The following is a 25,914-nucleotide window of genomic DNA, read 5'->3' as shown; positions in this document are numbered from 1 at the left end:
CATATATTTAATAAGAATTTAAAAAGTAATTAAAACTGTAGGATGGTAAAAACTTTCATTTTCATTAGTTTCAGTAATTATTTCTTTTTAATAATTTCTTCAAGTAATTTTATAATAGTCTAAATGAAGTTTAGTACAATTTGATGACAATGCGGCTACAAACGAAATTATTCGAATTATTCTCAGTTGCTTGAACATTTGGCCAGATGAGATGAAAACTGCATAAAACCACCTCCCGTGTTTAGCCGGGTTTTCAAAATTCGAGTACACAACCCGGTCGTACGTCGAGTCGAGATTATTTACCATGTATTTCTTTGAGAATTTGTACGCACCAACATTTTAGATGTTTTTTCCAAACTTGCATAAAAATGTTTAGTGTTGCGCAATAATCTTGCGATGATAAGTGCACCACATTTATGCCTAGGGTGCGCGACGGTTGGTTATCGCGCTTCGCGCTCGATAATATATTTGTCTCGCGCTCCGCGCTTGGCCTTAGTATATTCCTTACACTTGTGCACAGATTTATTTTAACTAAAGGTCAAAACATCAACAACAGTAATTTAGTGATAGTCACTTCTTTTTCGTTAAAGCTCCTTCGGCTTTAAGAATACATTCTCATCACGTATCTCGTGCTTCGCACTAAAATTTATATCTCAACTTGTATATTATTTCCATAAATGTATATTATTACAATTCATAACATGCATTGATATTAAAACAGACGTAGTTTCATTGTCTCTTTTTAAAAAATGCGCATTCTTAAAAAATGTTTGTTATTAAACATTTTACTGCAACTTCTGGCAGTTTTTCAAAAACTGAATTTACTCATTTCAAATTTCAATTTTACTATTTAAATGACGTTCACAGTGCTCATCAATAACAGGAAAAGTGTTGAAATCGCCTAAGTTTCATAAACTAATATTAGCTAGAGATGTTCCGATATTATATATTTAACAAGAAAATTTTTTATAAATAAATTGTTGAAAAAATGTTTTCTATGATTTTCCATAATCATACGTTTTTTCTAGTTATATTGCAAAAAATTTGAATGGAAATTATATGATATTAAACAAAATTTCTCTTAAGATTATAATTCTTTATATTATAAACAAAATTTATGAACAAATGCAGTAATCAGGCATTTTTCGACAGAAAGATCGTTTTTTTAATGTACATTTTATTTAATTCAGAACTTTATGATATTTGCAGCGAAATTCGTAATCTGTTTATTGAACTTATGATATTTTAAACAAATTTGATAGACAAATTCATTAATTAGGCATTCGTCTACAGAAAAATTCGTTTTTTGTCTATCTTAACAGTTTTAATTATAATATCAAAAAAAAATTAATTTTCCATCGACAGATGCTCGAATAATTTATTTGTTTATTAAACATGTTTTTAAAAATATATAAAATTTATCAACAAATTTTGAATTTCGCTGAAATCATCATGACCTTCCCAATTAAAAAGGCTGAAATCAAAAAAATAATTTTTCCGTCCACATATGCCTGAATAATGCATTTGTTAAATTTTTTTTTAAATCATAAAATTTGTTAACTCATCATGAATGTTGCCGAATACATTATGAAGATCCCAATTAAAAGCCTGATATCGAAACAAAAAATAATTGTTCCGTCGACAGATGCCCCAATAATGCAATTGTTTACTAAATTTGTTTTTAAAAAATCATAAAATTTATCAAGAAATTAGGATTTTTGCTGAAATTGTCATGAAATTCCTAACTGAAAAGATTGCCATTTAAAAAACCAAATTTTTCTGTCCACAAACAAATTTTTCAACAAATAATTCGTCAGTTGGCTTAAAATGTTGATTTTCGTGTTTTTTGAAATTTTGTAAATGTTATAACTCTGGTAAATTTTGGTTTTATCATAAAAAGTCAGGGAGATCAATTGTTCATTTGTTTAAATACTATGAACATCCGTAAAGAAAATTTTAAAATTTGGAAAAAAAGTGATCTCAAAAATTTTCAAAATACGTTAACTTTTTAAATTTTCATTCAAAGTGGCTGGTTAACGAACTTGAACTTTATTTTCTGACACTCAGAGAGTGTGCCAAAGGCAAATCGAATAGATTAATTTTTTCAAAAATTATCATGCCCAAAGCCTGGCATACATACATACATAAATACATACATGAATACATACAGACGGACAGACACATTCGCGAAAACCTGTTTTTCGTATTCTGGGGGTCTCAAAACGTGGACACTTGACAAAAACAGTAGGGGTCAACTTTTACACAAATCTAATACCTTCTCTGATGAGAATGTAAAAATACTCTAACTACTTGAAACATTTGTTATCTGAATTGTATAATATTGACCAACAATCAATAAAACCCATAACAAGAACCTCACAAAAATATATTTTTTTAAGTATACCTACCCCCTTAAAAATGGAAAAAGGTGCTTTATGCAGGAAAATTTAAAATGTAAAGACAAAATGACACAATTAAGAATTAAGATCTCCAAAAGGATTTCAGTATCTCTTAAAATAATTGATATAAAGCGAGAATATAAATATAAATGAGATATTTCTGGTTCCAATCGTGTACAAAATCAGGCATTTTTGCTTTCGATTCATGAACATTGCAGCTCACTTTTTCAGGGCTAGCCTGCAACTGAGTTATCCGGTTATGTTGGGTTATGTTATGGTGGGGCGCTATGGCTAATCACATAACCTGATACCTCAGTTTCAGGTTCTCCCTGAAAAAATGAGCTGCAGTGTTCACGAAACGACGGCAAAAATTCGTATTTTTGAACACGATTGGAACCCGAAATATTTCTTTTTATTAATCACCTTTCTTATACAAATAAATATATACAGTAAGGACGTTTGCTATGCAGTCATAGGGAATATGATTATATAAACTCTAGCATACAATGCAACCCGTCATGCATTTGGGTAATTCAAAAAAGTACTATATAGGCGATTTTAATTCGGTTACCAAATCTCCCGCGCTCGCAATCTTGCGCCGATTGGTCAAAGGCTTCGAGACTCAGAAGACGTGTGCGAAATATGAGTAGAACCAAATTCTGAAAAAAGGTTATGTTCCCCAGGATTCACCACGCATTTCAAATAAATAATTAGTTACGAATTTAAAAAAAATGTAACACAACATTAAAATTGTTCATAAATACATTTGGGACGTGCATAAGTACTTTCTTAAAAATTGGAGTTGGTTTTCACTAATGTAACGGTACGTGAGTGATATTTGACGTTTGACAAGTGTCAAAATCGTTTTGTACTTCGATCTTAATTAATTAAATAAAGTGAATATCTGCAGGTTGTACGTAATTAATTGCTGATAAAATCTGTTGTTTTACTTATTGAATAAAATATAGGAATCAAACGCTTTTGACTAACTGCAACGAAAATTGTAATCTGTATGATTATAAAAATTGCAACGATCAATCTGAGATTAAAATGATGAGAGGTTAGAAGCGGCGCATTATTCTTATAAGCTGGGTATTCAGCGACCTTGAAAATTTCGTCTCCGCTACTATAGAATGTTAAGGTATACATTTTTTGTGATATTTGACTTAGAAATTATTATAATTATTAGCTGAAATCTTCAATATTAATTCATCTTCAGAATAGACCTTTTTATTCTTAGACGTCGACAGTGCGCACGTATAAATAAATCAGAGTTTAAAGACAACAAATTTTGAAATATATTCAGAAAAAAAGTGCGAAAAGTGTGGCGAGCAAGCCCATTATTTACATTTGTTGACATCTGCCGTCTTCAAGAAAATGCTTAAAAATCCGGAAAAAATCACGGAAGATGATGTTCCAGGAGCAAAATTAGTGCACACATCGGTGGAAGAGCGCAGTGTTAAACAGCTTAAACGATGGATAAAATATAGGAAACGATCTTTAAAAGGAAAAATAGTGATTCATTAGAAAGGTTAGTTGAGGTTGTGTTTGGCAGGTTTTAATATTTATTTTCTTTCTTTGCTAACATTTGCTTACGTATTAAATGAAACATTGTTATCGGGGTTTCGAACCTCCTAATTTTTTGATAAAAATAAAATCTATTTAATACTTTCAGTTGAGCACGCAAAACTATTATATTTATGTATTTATAACCAATTTATAGGACAGAAGGAAAATTTGTTAGTAGATTCCTTATACCGGGAAATCACTACCAAATGGCTTTTTATTGTCTGAACTTGAAAAAGATAAGTAGAAAATATAATATTGCGTTATTTTATATTTGGAAGAATATTAAATATTTACTCAAACAAAGTTCTGAACTGCAAATCTTATAAAATAAAGTATTTATACCTGCCATACAAAACTTCAACTAACGTTTTCACTAAATCACGTTTTTTCCTTTTAATGGTGGTTTTCTATATTTAGGACATCGTTTCAGCTGCTTAATACTGTGATCTTCTACTTATTCGTGCACTAATTTTGCCCCTGGAACATCATCTTCCGTGAGTTTCGCCGAATTTTTAAGCATTTTTTAGAAGATGACAGGTGCCAACAGATTCAAATAATGGCCTTGGTCGCCGCACTCTTTGCACTTTTTTCACCGTTTTTTTTTTTTTTTTTTTTTTGAATAGACTTAAAAATGTTCTAACTTAAAAATCTCTGTTATTTACAAATAAATTTTTTGGTTTTGTTTTCATTAACAATATTTCCCATACATTTCGACACAAAACTGTTCGAAAATTACGGAAATAACGTAAAATTTCAGCACGTTGCGCACTGCCGACGTCTAGAATAAAAAGGTCTATCAGAATGAGCCATGGCCATATAACGGAATTTTCAAGAGTTTCACCACTCGGTTTTTGAGTATACACCATATTACAAAACATTAATAAAGATTTCAAAATGTTTCAAAGATTTTAAAATATTTAAAAGGATTTTGAACATTTTATAAAGGCGTTTTTATCAGATTTTAAATATTTCATAACAATTTCACAAAGGTTTTTAGACTTTTAAAAGATGTAAAGGGTTTCAAAGATTTTGAAAAGGTTACAGTTCACCAACTTTCAAAGATTTTGGAAGATTTGAAAAGGATTCAAAACATTAAAAAAAATTTTTTTTTACTAATTATAGATTTCAAATAATTCAATGATTTCAACGAATGAAAAAGATTTCGCAAACAAAGATTTAAGAAAAATTTCCCAAAGAAACCACATCCCGAGAATTTTTGTGAACACATTCTAATATTGTTTTACATTGTTTTTAATTCGTAACTAATTATTTGTTTGAAGTGCGCGGTGAATCCTGGAGAACATAACCTTTTTTCAGAATTTGGTTATACGTATATTTTGCACACGTCTTCTGAGTCTCGAAGGCTGAGACCAAGCAGCGCAAGATCTCGAGCGCGGGAGATTTGGAAACCGAATTAAAATCGCCTATATAGTACTTTTTTGAATTACACAAATGCAAAACGGGTTGCATTGTATGCTAGAGTTTATATAATCATTCCCTATGACTACATAGTAAACGTCCCTACTTTATATAGACTTGATGTCAAAAAAGTCGAAATTAATAACTTGTTTTCATTAACTGGTCTCTTATATCTCTTCTTTACGTTTCAAATTGATAAGCAACAATAGGGTATCGCTAAAAAATGCCTTCCACTAGATAACTTATATAAAATTATTTCAATTGTCCCGAGTTGTCCGCTTATTTTCTCTAGTCCGGTTTCTGATTATAAGTATCAACAAAAAGGGCCATTTTACCTCCGAAGGAGTGAAATTTGTTTGATCTCTCGGCTGTTCAGTTGAATTGGCACTCTGATACATGGATCTTTTCCGCGACCTTTCATTTGTTTCAGATCCATCAGTGTCCTTCTTACAAGGCATTACATCAAGCTTTCTTTGATCGTCGTCACTGCTTATATCAATTAGCTCTTTGTCACTGGTATTTCCATTTTTTCTACTCAAACTCCTCTTATACAATCTCAAGACTTCATCTTGATCGTTTTGGGAATCAGACTAAAATATCAATACACGTTTTAAAATACTACATACTTTAGTATTACAAAAACCTGGAGATAATCACAGACGCAACATTTCATTTAAAAAAATTAATATTCTGAATAAATTTATATTTAATAATATAAATATAAAAAGTGCACTATTATACTTTTCTCATACGCGAGCTTTGATTATCCCGAAATCTTAATCTATATCAAATTTACTGAATTACCAATTCAACTTCGTCTTCATCTTCTTTCCACTGAGGTCTGGTGCTGATACTTTCATTAATGGCATCATACGCTTTGCGTACCATTTCCCTGAACGGACCTCGCTTTTTGTTACGGTATTCACGATACTTTTTTTGGATGGTGTCTGACATTTTATTTATGTCTACGTAAACTTTGTCCTCGTTTTCGTACAAATACTGAAAAATAATGTAAAGTAATTTTTAAGCAAGGTATACAAACAAACTTACAAAAAATGCTATTCAATCAAGAGCTATCTATTGAAAACAAGTATTCCATTGATTGATTGACTATTCAATGAAACAATAATTATTCATTCCAATTTCAAAGTGATAATATGAATTTTATCTAAAATACATTCGAATCAATCGACGATTTGATGTTGGACAAGGCTTATTGATCTAATAGCCTTCTTTCCTTAGTGTACAACCAGACATAGTAAATTAACTTTTTTTTTATCTAAAATCTGGAGGCTTTGTCTGGTACGATCTGATCCATGCAATTTTAAAAAGTGCTATTTCAAAGTTAAGCAAAGTTAGATTAAGGAATTCTGAAAGGCAGGCAATATTATAGTATGATACGGGTAATTCTAGGCCAAGTAAATGAGCAGCATTAATTATGGTACATACTATATCAAGATTCACAGGAAAATCTATGAGGTGCGAGTATTGGGACCTGAAACCTTTACTGCGCTAGTATCGCGAACTAGTACAGATTTCAATCTGTGTATAAGAGTGAATTTACGGTTATTTTGTAGTTTTAAAAAATTAGTGAATAATAAAATTTAAAATCTATATAAAAGAAACAAAGTGTCTCAGATGTAATTTTTATCACATACAGTAAAAAATTACGTTCCCTGTTAAGCTGCTTTTCTAGAAAAAAAAACACAATTATTTTACAAAACATTGTGGGCTTTAGGACATTATACAAGGGTGGATCAAATATACATGAGACTTTTCCGCTGTAGACATGAGGAGATGATTTATGGTAGTGGGACTTTCTGGAGGTGGTAGGGCGATATTAAGAGTGGGGCCCTATCCTGAAAGCTGTGTCGAGACAGCACGGAAATCTGCAAGGAGATCGCTGAAAATGAAGTCTATCCATCCGTTCCGGAACAGATTATACTAAAATTCTTAACGAAGCAGAACATACGCCCAGCTGAAATCCTCAAAATATTGTGTTAACAGTTCAAAGTATCCACCCTTTGGATGGCTCCGCCTGTGTTTTTAACATAAAACTTTTTCTGAGACACGAGAAAACGTTGAAAACGAGAAATGACCGCCGCCTCCCTATAGGTCCAATTGCCTTTTTCTGGTTTGAAATCTAATATAACGAAAAATAATAGAGATAACTCAACAAATTATTTTTTTTTAATATAGTTCATGTTATGCGGATTAAAGGAAAATATGGGTGGTAAAAACGATTCTAATAACTATTTCTTTAAAATCCTCAGCTATATGGATGGTTTCTCGCTATCATTCTCCTTTCTAGGAGTGGAAATGTACAGCGAGAATCTGCAAACGCGAAATATCGCCGAATAGAATTGCAAATGGAAATTCATAGGGGTAGAATATCATTTCGACAACCATTTCTGCATTATTCTCTACTGTGTGGATGGTTCCTCGTGTCCCACACTCTAGGGAATATTCGAATAAGGCATTCTGAAAACTTTATATTTTTTCGTGACTTGACCTTAAGAGTTAAATGTATGTACTAATTAGGTTGTTAATTTTTGACCTTTAAACTAGAACGCGTACGCCAATTATTTTTCTGACAGAATACGTTTCTTAAAGCGATTATTATTTATTTTTTGGTGTAATTTATATGGTAAGAAAATGTAATATAAATCAAGCAGATTATTCATAATTCTCCAGTAAGTATGACTTCACTATTTTTAAGAAATATGAGGTAACAACAATCTATGTTTTCTGACTTTTTTGCCTTCAAAAAATAGACATACTTGGAGTTATGTCTTATTATATTATTATTTAAATAAATTATTGGTACAATATCGTACCAACATTATATCAATAATTTATAAAAATAATAATATAATTAGCTCTATCTAAAAAGTGTACTAAATTAAAAAATATATTCATTACAAATATTGTAACATTAAAAATGAAAGTTGTTTTAACGATATAACAACGTTGTAAATACGTTGCAAATGTCCGCAGGTTGTCCATCTGAAAGCTTATTGAACGTTTTATGCACGTTTATAAAACGTATAATATGTATTCATTTATTTATTATTAATATCTCGGAAACGACTACAGATAGAGCAAAAGGCGTGAATTTGGAGATCACTAGAGAAGTGTTAATTTAAAATCGTTTTATATTTGTAAAGTAATGTACAAAAAGTTGAATTTATAATAAACAAATAAATAAGCATTATAAAACGTTTTATGAACGTGTTATAAACATTCATAAAACGTTCAAGCCTTATACACGTCTAAAATGCTTCTTAATTACGTTTTATATAGATGTTTATAATTTTTTGATGTTCTTTTTAATAACGTTTAGGAACGTTTAAACAAGAAAATAGGTGGACAGACTGTGGACATTTTTAACTTCTTTATAACGTTACAACAACGTTAAAGTAACTTTCATTTTTAATGTTACAAGGTCCAGATTCTAACATTGTACCAATGTTGTACTAACATTGTAGCAATATTGTAACAAAAATTATTAAATTAATAAAATAACCAGCTCTCACTTTTAAAGTTTTATTAAATTGAAAAATATATTCATTAAAAAAAATGTTGTTAACAATGGAAAAATAATTTAAATACTACTACTTTTATTGATACTCTACTTTTATTGAAACTTTTTCGCATGGTGTCATTTGTTATATTATATAATTTATTCTAGAACCTCAGCTATTTTTGGGTTCACCTTAGAATACAAAATAAAAACAAATAGTACAATCTCGAATGAGTTATAATGGAGCAAAAATGCATCGTGCAAGAAATAAAACACCCAAAAAACCTGGACGACCTAGAAAAACACCTAGAATCAGAGAAAATGCTGGTCGGAAATCTACTATAATACATCAAGCTTCTCGAAGTACAATAAGGTTACGTGCTGAGGAACTGTCAAAAAATGAATGCTACAATAATGTGAAAGTATTAGAAATAGCTTTAAATATCCTTAAGAAGAGATTAGAAAATTTTGTATTTGAAAATGAATCGATGGAAGTGGACGAGTCGAGTGATCAACACACAAAAAAATAGTTCAAATGTAGTTGAAAAGCATACCAATGAATCAGCTTTAGCTCTGGCTTGGAGCTTAACTTATTGAAAAATGTCAACCAAAGGATTACAATATTTCAGAGGTTTCGTTTTAATTAATCTATTAAACTTAATAATAATGTAAATAAAAAACCTTACCTTTCAATATAAATTTCAAAGTAATTTGGGAAATTCAAAATAGTAGATTCAACGTTTTGTACATGCGATGTATCTTCACATTTTGTTTATGCGACTTTATCAAACACACTAGATTTAACTCTCAACATACTATACACAAAATTAGGATGTTTTGATTAATTGATTTTCAAACATCGCTGTTTCACTTGAAGTATTTAAATTTTATTTTCGATTGGCTATAGTAAGAAATAAATGTTTTTCCTAAATTAAATTTTCGTAATTTTTAACAAAAGCTAGAGGTTTTCGTTCCACTGCAACAGTTGTCAGGATAGACTGCTGAAAGATTATGTGAAGCTGTTACATCAGGCTGGCCCAAAAATGCTATAAATAGCATCAAGTTTTCGGTGACGACTGGCTTTGATGGTGCTTCTGAGTATGTAAACCCTCAGCAGAAATATCACTATGAGGAGAATGATGACCGAAGTCTACATCAATCTCTTTTTGTATGCGGAGCAGAAACTATTCAACTTAAAAGTCTGTTTAATCCGAAATACTTCTGGAATAATCCTACACCTCAAAGCAACCGATTTTTTCGGCCTTTGAAATTGCACATTAAAAAGAAGACTATTAAATGGCTCCTGAAGATGACAATCGTTTGGGAGAAGAACTTAAACATCTTAAGCCTTTCAAATTTACAATCAGCAACGTTGGTACGTGAAGGTTGAATTTTCAGTGTCAAGAACTCTTTTCAATGGGAAAAATGTGAACGCAATTGTAGGAAATAAAGCCACTCTAAGATGCCCAATAGTATACAGAACAGTATACTTGTCTGACCCGATCATACCAATGGTTTATTTGGATAGAAGGCTAGTAAGATAAAAACATTTAATACTAATTATCATAATCAATATAATTATTTAACAAACAAAATACTTCATTTTCAGACAGAGGACTGAACCTGAAGATAGCAGTACTGAAGATTGATGGAAGAATCATTGTTAAACTAAGAAAGAGTGTTATGTCAAAACAAAATTACCATTGTGACAGTTTAATAAAAATTAGTTGATTAGCAATAGGAATTTACAAGTTATAAACAATTATTTTCTAAATAACATTTTTATAATAATGTCTTCAAAACGTGTTCTTTGAATATACCCTAGAGTGTGGGGAACGAGGAACCATCCACAAAGTTGAGAATACTGCAGAAATGGGTTGCCGAAATGATATTCAACCCCCACGAAAACCATTTGGAAATCTATTCTGCGACATTTCGCGTTTTCAGATTCTCGCTGCCCATTTCCAACCCTATAAATGTGAAACCGTCCACACAGTGGATGATTTTGATGGAATAGTTACTAGAATCGTTTTTACCACCCACGAAAGTCCTTTACAATTTTTTTCAGCGAATTTTCCTATTTTTAGCCATTTATCCCTTATTTCAACCCCTAATTTAGAGGTTGATGGTATCCTAATAATTTTTTCTTAAATCTGCATTAAATTTAATACAATTGAAAAAAAAATTTGTATCGATATCATAATTTCCCTATGAGGTTCAACAAAAAGAAAAGCAAAAGGTCATCGATTTTTAAAACATAATCAGCTTCACGCCTTACTTCAACCCCTACAATAAGCAACGTAGGAATTCTTACACATTTTCCTTTAATCCACGTAACATGAACTTTATTTTTTTTTAATTTGTTGAATATCATCTTCTGACAGATATTAGGGCTGCTTACCGGGCGAAAAGACGACGCCAATCGATAAAGGAAGTGATTTTGCGCTACGACAACGCCAGGCCATACATACTAAACACAATGCGTAAAAATTGGGTAAAATTTCCTGGCCTACATTGGAACACCCTGCCTACAGTCCAGGCTTAAGTCCATGTGAACACCACATTTTTAGGCCCATAAAAGAAGCGTTGCGAGGGAAGCGTTTTGTAGGCCATGCAGAGGTAGAGGTTCCCGTGCGAAATTGGCTCATGACACACCCGTCTTGTTTTTACAAAGAAGGCATCAAGAAATTTCTCATCAGGAGGTCAAAGTGTTTCATACCAATACAATTTTATAAATAAAGTCTCGTTTATATTTAAAGCACCCACGTAAGCTTAAATAACTTTAAATTATTGTACATAGCGAAAAATGTAATGCAAAGAATATAAATAATAAATAATCAGAACTGAAATGCAAATTTCAACCTGACTTTCAAGGTACAGTTTTTGATCATAAATATTTCATGTATAAATTAATGGAAATTCCCTTTAGGTTCATTTTCATGTCAAAATAATTTTATTTGAGGATACACGAACTCAAACACAAAGTAATCGAAATTTAGACCCTCACAGATGTTACTTTCCCAACTGGACAGGCCTCACCAAAAACGATCGAATGTCTAACTTACGCGATCACAGTTGACAACAGTTGACAAGTCCCCTAGCCCCTGTAAGTCCTTAGTCATTTTTGCATGCTTTTGAAATTCATCCGCCGCCTATCGGGACTAGAAAATACTAAAAACGGTCTCATTTTGCCTCATTAGAGTGAACACACTGTGAAACCGTGCGGGTTTTCGAAAGTCTCTTCGTTTAATGCCTTCAGTTATTAAAATATTTTCAATAAAGTGAGAAAATTAATAATTTTTTTTCGCTGTTTGACATTTAATATTTGGCCATTTGTCACATCTATGCACGAGCAGAGGTGTCACAAATGTCCAAATATTAAAATTCAAGCAGAAACAGTCTTTAATGGGCCAGGTTGCTTATCAACTGTTGTAAACTTAACGCATCGTAAAGAACGTTCATGTTTAAAGGAGTGAAATTATATCATCAAAATATCCATGAGATACTATCGGTATTTGGACTGTAACTCGGCTTGCGCAACACAGATTTGGAGTAAGCATTTAACAAATTTGAAATTTGTCATGCAACATCTTTTAAGAACCCAAAACTTTAGAATGAAGCGTAGCTGTTGGGGTATCTAAAATTTTTTAACTTTTTGGGAATCTCGAACCTGATCCGAAATCGGTCAGTCACACCAATCGACGTCAGCTCGACTTTACTTGAAACCTAACGTTGACTCAACTCGATCAGGTGAAATATGCGGCGCACCACTTGAAAGTCTTGGAGTGGGTGCTCGCGATACAACTGGCTCAAGTAGCAAAAAAAAGAAGTCTGCTCTCTTTGAACCACACTTCAGCTGAAGAGCCTGGACACATTTTCAGGGTAGTACCATCTCAAGTGCAGTTTTCTTTGGCAAAGAAATAAAACAGGGATCGTATTTTGAACGTTTTTTTAACCATTAATTCATCTAATAACTACAGTTTATGAAAATAAGTAAGGGTATATTTTACAGTATCCAACGAAGAATAAATTGACAATTTCTAACCAAAATTCAGCGTTAATTCTTAAACCTTAAACTTTTCTGATAATTTGATTGTCAGATCGGTAGTGCATTGCAAAAGGTGAAAGTGTTAAGGGGATTTATTAGAGTTATACAAAGCAATGTAAGATTTTTTCCGAAATTTTGAATATTTTTGTCTGATTTCTTGCATACGTCATCAAAATATTATTCCCTCGGCTTGAACGAAGTCGTTTTTGGGATAAAATCTTTATATTTTGTTTAATAATAAATTTGGTCAGAACAATAGAGAAAAATTGCAGTGACACTCAGTGTAGCCGTATGTAGATTCTCGAGACACTCTCCATCGACCATCGTAAAACTCACGAGGCAGACTCAGGAAGGCATGACTTGATTCAATTTTAATTAGCAGAATTCTAGTTTTCTAGTTAATCTTGTGAGAAAATCTTACTAAAACAGTTAGTAAACGACTTCGCTCGATAAAAAATATCATTTTCATTTTTTGCACTTGAATATTCCAAATAATGAACATTCAAATAAGATAAAGATGTTCATATTTAATTCAAGCAAAAAATGAGGGTTTTCGGTAAATACTTTATCCATATATAAACAAGCAAAATTATTACAATTTATGTTTTTAAACATGTAACAGCATCCTTGAAAAAAACACCGAATTCTAGTAATGACTCCACCTACTTTTATTGCAGGCAGGCTTTCAATCTTTATATAATTTTCACATAATATTTTTAAAGCATGACAATTTATACCACAAAACCCACTGTCCATATTATTCTCAAATTCTGATCGCTTTATTCACACTTGTAACATTTTTATTTCAGCTCTTGTGGAATTTTTCAACAATTAAAATTTTTTATTCAGAATGTTATTTTTTGCGAAGAAACCAAAATCTACGCGTTCTATCCGAAAATTATTTATAACAAAAAGTTTAGCAATTCAGAAAAAACCGCAGCTTTTTAGTACTTTTGTAGGAAAAGATAGTTGTGAACAGTAATAAATTGTTGAAACAACTATATTTGTGAGCTTGCATAATTTGTTACTTTGGTAAGTTAAGGCGCGAGTATAAATTAAAAAATTTATGAAAAAACAACAACTATCTAGCATTAACAAAGTAGAAGATACTTACAAGCTGTCATAATTTGTAAAAATATATTTTTTTTTTACTAAATTCAGTTAATTAAGAAATCACTTAAAGTGAAAAGAAGGTAACGTTTAAAAATTTCAGGAAACGCGTATTTTTCTGTAATCATTTAATTTCAACGTTATTAACAGCAATAATAACTTGGGGGAAATTATTCCAAGGGAATATTATTAACAGTAATAATTAATTGTTTAAAAAGTTATGTTTATTAAAATTAATTAAGTATAAACTCACTCTTATCGAAAATATGACAAAATGTGCAACATTTTTGAGGTATTTAGCGATTTACCGACTCCAATCTCAGAAAGAAAATTGCTAAAAACAATACTAAATTGTTTACACGAATTTGGCACTTTATGGGGCTAGTGCCACCTCTCAGCATCATTTTTTCCAAAACCGATGAAACGAAGGTATGTGTATGTGTATGTGTAAATATACAAAGGTATGGAAATGTGCAATTTAAGGATGCTGTTTCATGTTTCAAAAACATAAATTGTAATAATTTTGTCGATTTATACATGAATAAAATATTTACCACTAATATCTTGAACCTGCATTTTTGTTTTAATTAAATATGTTTCCGCCACTACAACCCCGAAGTTGGAAAGTTATAGGACTTGGAATGTAAATTGTAATAATTTCTCCCGTATATATATGGATAAAGTGTTTGTCACTCACCCTCATATTTTGTTTGAATTAAATATGAACATCTTCATCTTATCTCAATGTTCATTCTGCTAATTAAAATTGAATCAAGCCATACCTTCCTGATTTCAGTTTTGTAACTGGTCTGCTTCTCATAAGAATGAAAGGATCGTTATTTACCAGCAATTCACTGCACTCCAGGGAGTCTGCCTCGTGAGATTTACGAGAGTCGATGGAGATTGCCTCGAGAATCCACATACGGCTACACTGAGTTTCACTGCAATTTTTCTCTATTGTTCTGTCCAACTTATTATTAAACAAAATATAAACATTTTACCCAAAAACCGGTTTCGTCCAAGCCGAAGGGCTAATATTTAGATGACATATGCAAGGAATCAAACAAAAATATTCAAAATTGCGGAAAAAATCTTACCACTCCTTTTTAGACCACTAATAAATCCCCTTAACGCGACTTCAGGCCTGGATTACGCGGCTAGTAAGCAGCAGTCACCCGCGGCCAAGGCACACGCATAAATTAAATGGTGTGCGCATTAAATGGTGTGCATGACGTGAGTCGACGGACTCCCACTGTTTCTCTGGCAACAGTAAAGTATCATACCAAGAATAAAAATGTCAGGCCTATCGCAAATCTTCAGTCTTACTTCGCTGCGTTTGCTTCACTTTGCCGCTGCAAAGGAGACCGCAAAACCTACGCTCATAATTTCTGATGTACATAAACTGTTTGGCTTTAGACTAATTGGTCAAGAATGTTTAATTTAACTATGTTCTCTGCCGAGGAACAGTTCAACGCTTGGATGCAATCACTAGGAAGGCACGAGAGGATCAACTAAATAAGTATTTCCGGAAAATTAAAACAATATGCAAAAATCAAGAAACAAGAAAGTTGTGTTCTACTTTCCGAAAACGCAAACAAAATATGTATCGTGGAAAAGGGGTCTTTGTACAAATATTAGGCAGATCTATTTTCTTCTGTAAGAAATGTCTTGGTAATTTCTGACTGAAAATCTATTTAGGTTGATAGGGGGTAAGTTTGATATTAAGGTTAGCGCGATGAAGGTGAAGTGTTAAACAGACAAGTGCAAGTAGACTCAATTTGCTGTAATTAGAAAAAAAGGATAATGCCCTGTCTGTAATCTTTTTTGTTTTGTAATACGTCGCTCAAACCTGACAATTTTTGCCTATTCGAGGGATAAAAATGTAGAGTTCTGATTTTTCGCCGATGCCAGATGATGCAGCAAAGTTGATGAAAATTTGCACAAATAAAAAAAAGTCTTTCAGTCCCGTTATTTTGAGAATTGCGAGGTTTCGAAAATTATATTTTTTTACATTTTCAACTTAAGGCTAAAAGATGTTTTTTTTTAAATGCCATGTTTGTTGTAAATACAATGTAGAAATTCCTATGAAATAAATTAAAGTGAAATTAATTTTGCGTCAGTTGAAAACAAAAGTTTTCTAGCCCTATAGCTCACGAGTTATGACATTGGAAAATGGAGTCTTCCTATATACGGGCACATGAGCATACCCTGAAGTAAAACTACGGTCATATTTCTACATTTTTGTCACAAGTTCACCATTTTGTAGTAAACATTTAATTGCTAATGTGTAATACATCTTTTGCTATTGCTAAACAAATAATTCTTCATAAAAAATCTTAATATCAAGAATTGTCCGCTTGTTTATTCCAGTCTTTTTTCTGCATAATGTGTCCCCTAAGGGTTTAAAAGACCTCCATTCCTTACAATACTTTCGCCTACATATGTTACAAAAGCCTATCCTTACTATTTACAGTTATTTATAACTATTTACATAAGCTCTTATGTCTAGATCCTTAATTATCTTTTTCTCGATAGTGCAATTTGACACGTGTTGACACGCAGAAATATTTCCGCTGTAAAGTTGAGCGACTTACATTTCCTTTTTCTTTCACATCTTGTGTACCTTTATTTTGCTATTTTTTTCCCATTCATTCTTTCGCATTCGCTCCTCTGTCCCTCTCCAACTTCTTCATCCACTCTCCCCATCTAAATCTTGCTATTTTTGTGCATCTTCTCTCTCCACATCCCTTTCCCAACTACTTTGGTTCTCCTTCCTTTCTTATCATCGTATACCATTTATTATATTTTTATTCCTGAATCATCCCCCATCTTTCTATTAATTGTCTTTTCTTCTCCTTTTTTCCAACTTTTCATAGTTTACTCCCATCTAAGTACTTCTCTAATCCTGTAATTGAGTCCACCATCCCATCTTCACCTTCTGCCATAAAAACTATACCCATCGTCCTTGCGTGTCAGTGTATGTATGTTTTGGTTCCCCATCCGAACTCCGCCCCACCCTTTTCTGTTCATTACTTCTTTCAAGTGTGATATTAATACAATAAAGGAGAGTGGGCTCAACTTTAGTTGTTACTCAGACTGCTAAAGTGGAATTTTTATTTTTTTAAGAGAACAATTATGCATTATAAAAAGTTTTTTTTCCGCAGCCGCTTTAGCAACTTTTTTCTATCTCGCCTCGGTCTAAGAAGTCAAACTCCGCCTTTAGGGCGCTTCCTCATGCTTGATTTTTAGTCCATGTATTACAAATGACAACTTTTCTCCTACAATTATAACCACATAATCTAAATGGCTAAACACAAGAAACGATTTTTCAATAACATGATTCAATTTTCATCTTAAACAGATACAATTTTAACTTAAAATAGAATAGTTAAATTTGTAATAAAAGATTCATATTTATATTATAATTAATAAACCAGGAATTATCGCAAACACGTGTTACATCAAGACATGGTTGACCGGTGCCGGTTATGTGGAGATACCAACGAATCCATTAAGCACATTAGTGATGGCTGTCGCGTTATGACTCAGAGAGAATATACGCATAGACATAATGATATAGCGGGAATTATACATCAACAACTTACCCTAAACCTAGGACTCTCAACAGAATGGATGCGTTCAGAATGGATGTATCAGGAAGCAAAAAACTAAAATCACAGGAGGTTTCAAGCATCGTATTAAATTAACTTATAGCATCCTAATCTCACCTGTCACTTGACTTAGTCCATGGTTATGATGTATAACCAGATTCACTCGAGTCAAAGTTTTGAAGAAAATAAGATGGCCTTATACGACCAGAGGCAGAAGCAGAGGTTCAGCAACCAATGATCGATTAAAATGGTCATACCATATCAACAGAGATATTATGCGCCTTTATTTTTTCGCAAAGAAATGTGAGCAAAATATGAGGAGAGAACATCATAGACTTTTCTTATTTTAGTACCCAGAACTAGACACAAAAATAAATGAGCAGAATCTGGCAGACCAAAAACGATCAATTTCTGTAAAGAGATTGCTTTCGGCTGTTGAAATAGCTGCTATAAAGATGGAAGTGGAACAGCAGTTTCCTATTAATGAAGGATGTGGACAACGGAGACTTGATTGAAGCTGAAGGCATAGGTGCTAGGAATAATGAACATCAAGTATCGGATCCACTAGAACCACATTCGGATATTAATAACGATAGTGAGAATAGCCAAATCCCAGAAAAAATTCAGCACCTTGAAAGAAATTTTTGTCATGCTTTATTAGACTTCCGATATGCAGAACCAACATTAAGACATTGTCTGCCCAAGATGAACATTACAAATGATCTGCGTGCACTAATATAACACCCTAACAGCAAAGTTTTACCTACGTATTTGAACGTAGCACAAACTGTGTTAGAGGAACAAACTCTTGTATACTATGCAGCTGTGAAAATCGATAGGACGTTGGGCCGCAGAACTAGGCCTACAAATGAAGTCTTTGTCCCAGCAAGGGATCCAGATCCACCATGGAAGATCAGGCAGGATATGGATGTCACCAAAGTAAGGTAGAAAATAAGTCGATTAACGCAATGTAAAAAAGGAAATAGAACCAGAATACTGATGAACCATGTTATTAAAAGCTTCCACCCTCAGCATATCGAGGCATTAACACCATCAATATTGGATGAGATTATAGACTCCTAACGGCAGAGACTTGATGTTCTTACGGCCAGACTGCGTCCGTACAAGAAAAGTAGTACACGAAGGCAACAAAATCGAAACTTTCAGACAGATGAAAGGTTCTATCGTAAGCTTACAAATATCTTATGTTTATATGTTTCAAAGGTCTTGAAAAGGGCAAGTAACTGGAAAGCTCTAGGTCCGAACATGGTGCACAACTTCTGGTACAAGTACCTGACGAGTGTGCATCATGCATTGGCAAGGTGTTTTCAGAAGATCATTGAACACCCACATCTGATGCCAGAGTTTATGCTCCAGGGCACTACGTATATGTTACCTAAAACCATTCACTTTCCATTCACTTTCTAAGTCATGCGATGAGGCTTTGGGGTACAAGAATCAAGTATATTGATCATGGACATGGTCTCATGGGTTCAGAATACATGATAATGAGGATAGTCATAAAGTGACCCATCATCGATACATGGATGGCCTGAAGCTGTACGCTAGTTCAGCCCAGAAACTGCAGCAAGTGATCGATGTCACAAAGCAGTTTTCAAATGATATCCACACCTAGGTCGGACTAGATAAACTTAGAACAGTGCATTTAACCAGAGGGGAATTAGGGACCTCCGAGTTAGAGAACGAGTTCGAAAACGACATCGAAGCAATGGCTGTGGGCGAACCATATAAATATCTGGGTAAACTTGAATCGAAGGGTATTCAGCACACGATAGTTAAGACAAGCCTAAAGACTGCATTCACGACGAGACTCAGATTGATTATAAGTAGTTCTCTCAACTGGGCAAACAAAATCAGGGCAATCAACACCTATGCCATCCCTGTCCTTACATACTCATTCGGGCTCATAAAATGGTCTAACACCGACCTTGAAAAGTTAAATAGATTGTCCGCATAGAAATGACAAAGCACCGAATGCACCACATTAATTTAGCGATTGAAAGGGCATTTCTACCACGACATATAGGGGTCAGGGACGTTGTAGATGTCAAAAAACTGTGTTAGTCACAAGTTAAACAGTTTCGGGACTATTTTAACAGCAAACAAGATGTTGCGCTTTACGGCACAATCTATAAAGCGGATCTTGACTACACGCCCTTGAATTTGTCCTCAGATGAGATCTTGAATATCAAGACAGAAGCTATAGAGGATTTAGAATTACAATGGGGACAGAAAGCTATCCGCGGCTAGGACGCCTAAACGTTAGATTAACATGGATGGGATAGTGAGGCATCCAATATTTGGCTGAGAAAGGGTTTTCTGTATCTAGAGACGGAAGGATTTGTGGTTGCGATACAGGACAAGGTTGTCAGCACCCGAAATGATCGTAAGCACGTGCAACATGAAGACGTGGTTGACCGATGCCGATTATGTGGAGATACCACCGAATCCATCAAGCACATTTGTGATGGTTGTCGCATAATGGCTCAGAGAGAATATACGAACAGGCATAAACATGTAGCGGGCATTATACATCAAGAACTTGCCCTAAACCTAAGACTCTTAACAGAGTGAATGCGTTTCTACAGATAAATTCCAATTCCTGTTTTAGAAAACGAAGATTATATCTTATATTGGGATGTCACTATCTAAACGGATCATTGCACCCGAGCCAGTCGACCTGACATCGTGACGCGAGAAAAAAAAGGTGGAAGATTCTACATCATCGACATTGTTTGTGCATTCAACCGAAATTTTCATTCAACCTACACAATCAAGATCCATAAGAATGGAGAGTTGAGACATGAAGTAAAGACCATATGGAGGAATGTGAATCATAAATCTATTCATCCTATTGTGATTTCAGCTACAGGCAATGTGCACGGAAGATGCGCTGAACATTTTGAACACTTAGAATTTAGTAGGTTATTGGCAGCAACATCATCTTAGGAGGTTTCAAACATCGTATTAAATTAACTTATAACATCAACATCTCATCAGTAACTTGACTTAGTCCGTGGCTATGATGGAAAACCGGGTTCACCCGCGTAAAACTTTGTAAATAAATAATAATTAAAGTCTTTGTGAAATCTTTTAAAACTATCCGAATGGTTTGTAAAATCATTAGGACAAAAATGGATAAAAATTCGATTTCGTCATTCTCTGTAAGCGCATGCATGGAAAAAAGTCATTTTGTGATTTTCTACATTTACGTACAACGTAACGTTTTGATAATGATTTTACTCCACATCGAGCGCGGATTAAGTTCATCCAAGCAGAGAACCCATTGTGAAAAACGTGAAGCACTTCGTTAGACATTTATTTTTCCATTACGCATTCTTCTGCTTGTTTCCAATAATCAATTTCATTATTTCCTTCCAATTTTTATTCTTTATATTTTTATTGTACATCTCTTTCTTTCAGTATATACCGTCAAGGGCAGTTCTAACCAAGTCAGACAGTTCCAATTTGAAATGGGCATTTATATGTTATTAATAAATCACCTCTAAATTAATCTGAAAATACTGAAGCATAAAGATATTCCACAAAAACTAATATTTGTATATGCTTGTTCGTAGAGTTTGTTATTTTATATTGTTTCCTTAAGTAACGAAGGTTTTCCCAAACTTCTAAAATTAACGATTATTCGTTTTAATTTCCGAATCAGCTTAAACATTATTGACAGAGACATGTTTAAGGAGAAATTATGAGAAAAATATTAAGTAAAATAAATTTGGGAAACAAATACCTTTTTTAGGTGTTTGTATACTGTCAGGTTGGAAAGTTCTAAATTTTGTTTAGGGTATACCCTGCATTATTTTTTCTATTACCCTAAATTTACTTCTTTCATCAATTACTTTCGGCTTTCCTTTACATCCCAAGTCTACAATCAGACGATCTTCCAAGTTTTCGGATTTTCCCGAGCACATGTTTTTCGACCGCTTTACTACAGGGCTCATCAATTTCAGCAGTTGCTGACTGCCAAAAGTGTAACACTGACCCGAAGTTTTTCTGTCATATTTTTCTCCGTTTTGCAGGAATCGTGGGATGTTACGGTCTTGGTAAATTACGCCCCGTCGGTGTTGATACCGGAAACCTCAACTTTTGTACTTGAATTTACAATACACTTTATTTACAATTCCATTTTTAATATGTAAAATGAATCAATTTTTCTCCCACTCAAACCCCTAATTACAGTTTAAAAATCGGAAAGTTCGAAAAATTTGAATGAAAATTGATAAAGATTAAAGAAAAACGACGGCCACCAAAACCTCTTTTTTCATTTTCTTCGTTCTCCTTTATTTAGTACAAGCTTTATATGAAGACTAAAAATTATTTAACTAAGTGCCTGATAATCTATTTTTATAACTTTATTAACAACTTTCAATATTTGCAAACCAATAGCAGATTGCAGCTACTGTGTCGTTAGCACCATTTTTTAATACAAGATCTCAAATTAAAACATAAATTCCTCTTCATTTTTACCGGTCAAATTTTTTTCATATTGTAGACAATGTAGACTTTCAAAATCAAATTATTCTACAGAATCGTTCCAAATACAAAGTTTGTACTTTTAAATTGGGTATTTTGTATTGGAAAAATGTTCCAAAAAGTTCGATATTGCAAGCTCAGTAAAAAAAAAATCTATTCAAAAATGGAATAATTTCTTCATTTTTTAATGATTTCAATTTCAGAATTCTGAACTTTCACGGTAAGCGTTATATTCTAAATTTTTCCCTATTATAAGTTTAAACTTTGCAATTAAAATTGAAATTTTAACAAGTAAAATTAAAATTTTAAACATTGTTTATTTTTGAACGATTAAATGTACTGCAAGTAATAGAAATTTTTAAGGGGTTAATGAAGGATGTGATGTTTTTCCTTAAAATCGGTTGATTTTCGTAATTGCTGAGTCAAATTTATTTTTACCTTAGAAGCACCTAACTACCCATAATGCTTCTTAATGTCTCTTACGATTGACTGTTTTATTTTCGTCCAGGTCGAGGTCGAGGTTTTCGTTCTGTACACACGCGTCAACGGGTTAGGGAGAGAGGATATCGCTCGTTCCTGTGATGATTGTAATGTGATGTTAACGTAGATTACGATTTAACTGTAAACGTAGCTTCTTCGTTACGTTCCTTTATTCCGTGTTATTTGTCATGTTTTCTATCGCTAAAAACAAAAGATTCGAAAGTGAATAGACCCTCAGGGTTTAAGTACAAAAAAGTTGTAACACCAAAATACTTCTTGACTAAATTTTTTGTTTAGTTTTAGATGAATCTCGGATCTGCTTAAGTTTCGAATGTACGTAGTATACTTTTTTTATTAATTTTTTAATATTTCTAATTTAAAACTACTTTTTATTTCGGCCGTTGTTACAGAATGATTCCATTTTGAAGGATTAAAATTAAAATTTTTTTATTTTGACTGGTGTTTAGACTATGCTAAATAATATTTTTACTTTAGAAATTGAAAGCATATTATTTAGCCTTTGGGCTATTTCCACGATTTTTTAAACTTTCACAAATCCAGAATCTTATTCAAGTTGTCCTTAAGCAAGGAAAATCGACAAAAAGCACGTTTCTGTCATGAACTAAAATTACTTTAGTGTACCAAGGCGTAGGATTCCTTAGGATGCCTCATCCGGTCTGGAGTTCAGTATCATTGTCTAGACGATGTACAGTTACATCGTGATATAGAGTTTCCTGTTTTCTTTTGTAACACCGTTTTTAATTTCTAGATACATTTTTATTTGTTTATATTTCTATAGTCTGTGACATAAAATGCAATTAAATCAACACAGGACTTATTTAATCTGCATCCTTTCAATATAATTTGCATGCATTTGATTTAGTTTGCGCAACCTTAAACAGAACTTAATACAGTTTGCTAGAAGTAATTCTTATTAACGTTTAACAAACAAAACAACTGGCGAGAATCAAGGAGACTCCATTTCGATTTTCAAAAATGTGCGTAATAAATGTTTATGTTAGATCACAATTTTTTTAATTTAGTACAAATTTACATTTCTAGAATTTCAGATGCTTTTACTTTGAAATATTTAATTTAATTTTCAATTTCTAATGGTCAAATTTAAATCCTTTTGCATGGTTATGTAATGAACATAATGCAGCTTATTGAAATTAAATTTCTTAATATTTTAGTAATTTTTTATTCGTCGCAACCACCTGTAATTCTGTAACAATTGAAAGGTTGAATGAGGCATGACAGGTACTCTGTCTAAACCCTGGGTTTACGCTGTTTACAGTATTGTCGAACAAATAACACTTTGGACATCCCGTTGTTTCATTGAGAAATGGACCACGCAGATATTAGGTTCACCATGGGTACACTCACGGTGGCGGTTTGCTCTTTCCTAGGCGCATAAAATACATCATATTTTCAATTAATTATAAAAAACAACAACCAGACCATTTTTCAAAAAACCCCTCTTTGAGGGATTGTATTTAGCCTTTTAGATTATGTGTTTAAAATATCACGTCAAAACAATTCATAATTGTGGAAGAAAAGTTGTCATTTGTAATACGTAGACTGAAAATCAAGCCCGAGGAAGCGCCTTAAGCCCACGAACATTACTATTATTTCCCCTTTCTCCCTTTTAATTTTCTCATTTGCTTGATAGTTCAGAACATGCATGTTGCCCTTCACCATCATCCCTTCTCTAAATCCTGCCTGATTCGGTTGCACTATCTTTTTTTCCTCAAATTCTTTGCTTAATCCCTACAATAAAACAGTCACATATATATTATACAATGTTTGCATTAGTGTCACTTCTCTATAATCATTAAACTTCTCCCCTTTGCCTTTATTTACTATGGTTACCACTACTCCTTTCTTCTATTTCCTGACTTCATTTGGAATCTCCTCTACATCAGCTGCCTTTTCATCTTACATTATCTCTAATACCTTGACTATTTCCTTCCTCGTAATGTCTTCCTCCTCCTTATCCGTTTCCCTGCCATATTTTCCTCCTTTCCTAAGTTTCCTCTCTACCCGCCTCCTCCCCCAGTAATTCGATCAAATATTTTTTCCATTCTACCATCCCAATATCCGGTTTTACTCTTTTTCTTCTACTCACACTATTTACCACATTCTAAACCTCTTCTTTTGCCCTAGCCTTCTGCGCCTCTTCTTCAAATATTTTATTTTCTTCCTCCTTTTTTTGATCACACAAGTCAGTATACTCATTTTCTCTTCATTGCTTGTCCTACAACATATTATTTACAATTTGTAGAACATTCACTGCGAATGACAAGTATCCTGGAGGTATAGAAATAATTGCAGAGAAAGTATTAATTAGAAGATTTTTTTATAAAAAATTATATAAAAGCTGCTGGTTTTATTAATTAAAAAAGACACATTACGCATTTTCAATAAATTATCATTACTTCCTTGTCACAAAAGTACTAAAAAAAATACACAAAACTGGTGATAACAAGATTTAATCATAAAAAATTATCTGGGAGCTAGTTCTGTATTAAAAAAAAACATTACACATTCTCAATAAATTACAATCACTTTTTCCATAAAAGTACTAAAAAATGGCCAAAAAGTAATCGAAAGTGGTGTAAGCAAGATATTGCTGTAACACGGGACAAAAATGTAGAAATATGGCTGTAGCTCTACTATACGGTACATTCAGGTGCCTCCATACAGGAAGAACACTGGACACTTATATTCAACTCATGCAAAATTCATTCCACTTTCATTTATTATACAGGAATTTCGTCGTGGTGTTCACAACAAAGGAGGTTTTTTCCAAAAAAGCACAACTTTCCATTTTTTAGTCAAAAATACAAATAAATAAAACTAAAAAAGTTTTTTTAATGCACATTTTCATAAGTTTCATCCTCTGGAATCATCGATGTAGACCGAACCAGGCTCGATTTATTTTGAAAAATTTCAGGAATTTGGACCAATTCTCCGACGTAATGCCTGGGCTGTAAGTGTGATATCTGTTTTTTCTTTCTCATCATGACATTGGAAAATCTTAACAGTTCAATGTTAGTTCCAGAGGTTAATTTTTGAATCTCATTTCTTCAATAAAAATGTAAGTATATGAAACAAATGCCATATGATGATAAAGAAGAAAGGAGTACCAAAGTATTCAGAAAAGAGAGGGGAAGAGAGAAGGTAGACCAGAATAGCAAGATTTAGATTGGAAAACGAGATAAGGGAGGGGATGTATTGAAT

At 32.9% G+C, this 25,914-nt stretch overlaps 1 protein-coding gene across 2 annotated transcripts in view; it reads right to left on the bottom strand.

The window, feature by feature from the left end:
• LOC117168502 (nuclear valosin-containing protein-like) overlaps positions 1-25,914 on the bottom strand; it is a 253,892-nt gene that overhangs the window by 206,689 nt on the left and 21,289 nt on the right. For both annotated transcript variants that reach the window (XM_033354215.1, XM_033354216.1), the window contains exons 3-4: positions 6,192-6,386; positions 5,723-5,977 (exon numbers count right to left, since the gene is read on the bottom strand). In XM_033354215.1, coding sequence (XP_033210106.1) covers positions 5,723-5,977; positions 6,192-6,386 — 450 coding nt within the window. The remainder of the gene's footprint in view (positions 1-5,722; positions 5,978-6,191; positions 6,387-25,914) is intronic.

Source organism: Belonocnema kinseyi, chromosome 2 (genome assembly GCF_010883055.1).
Source record: "Belonocnema kinseyi isolate 2016_QV_RU_SX_M_011 chromosome 2, B_treatae_v1, whole genome shotgun sequence".
In the NCBI taxonomy this organism is placed as follows: domain Eukaryota; kingdom Metazoa; phylum Arthropoda; class Insecta; order Hymenoptera; family Cynipidae; genus Belonocnema; species Belonocnema kinseyi.
This window is presented reverse-complemented; position numbering and strand designations above follow the sequence as displayed.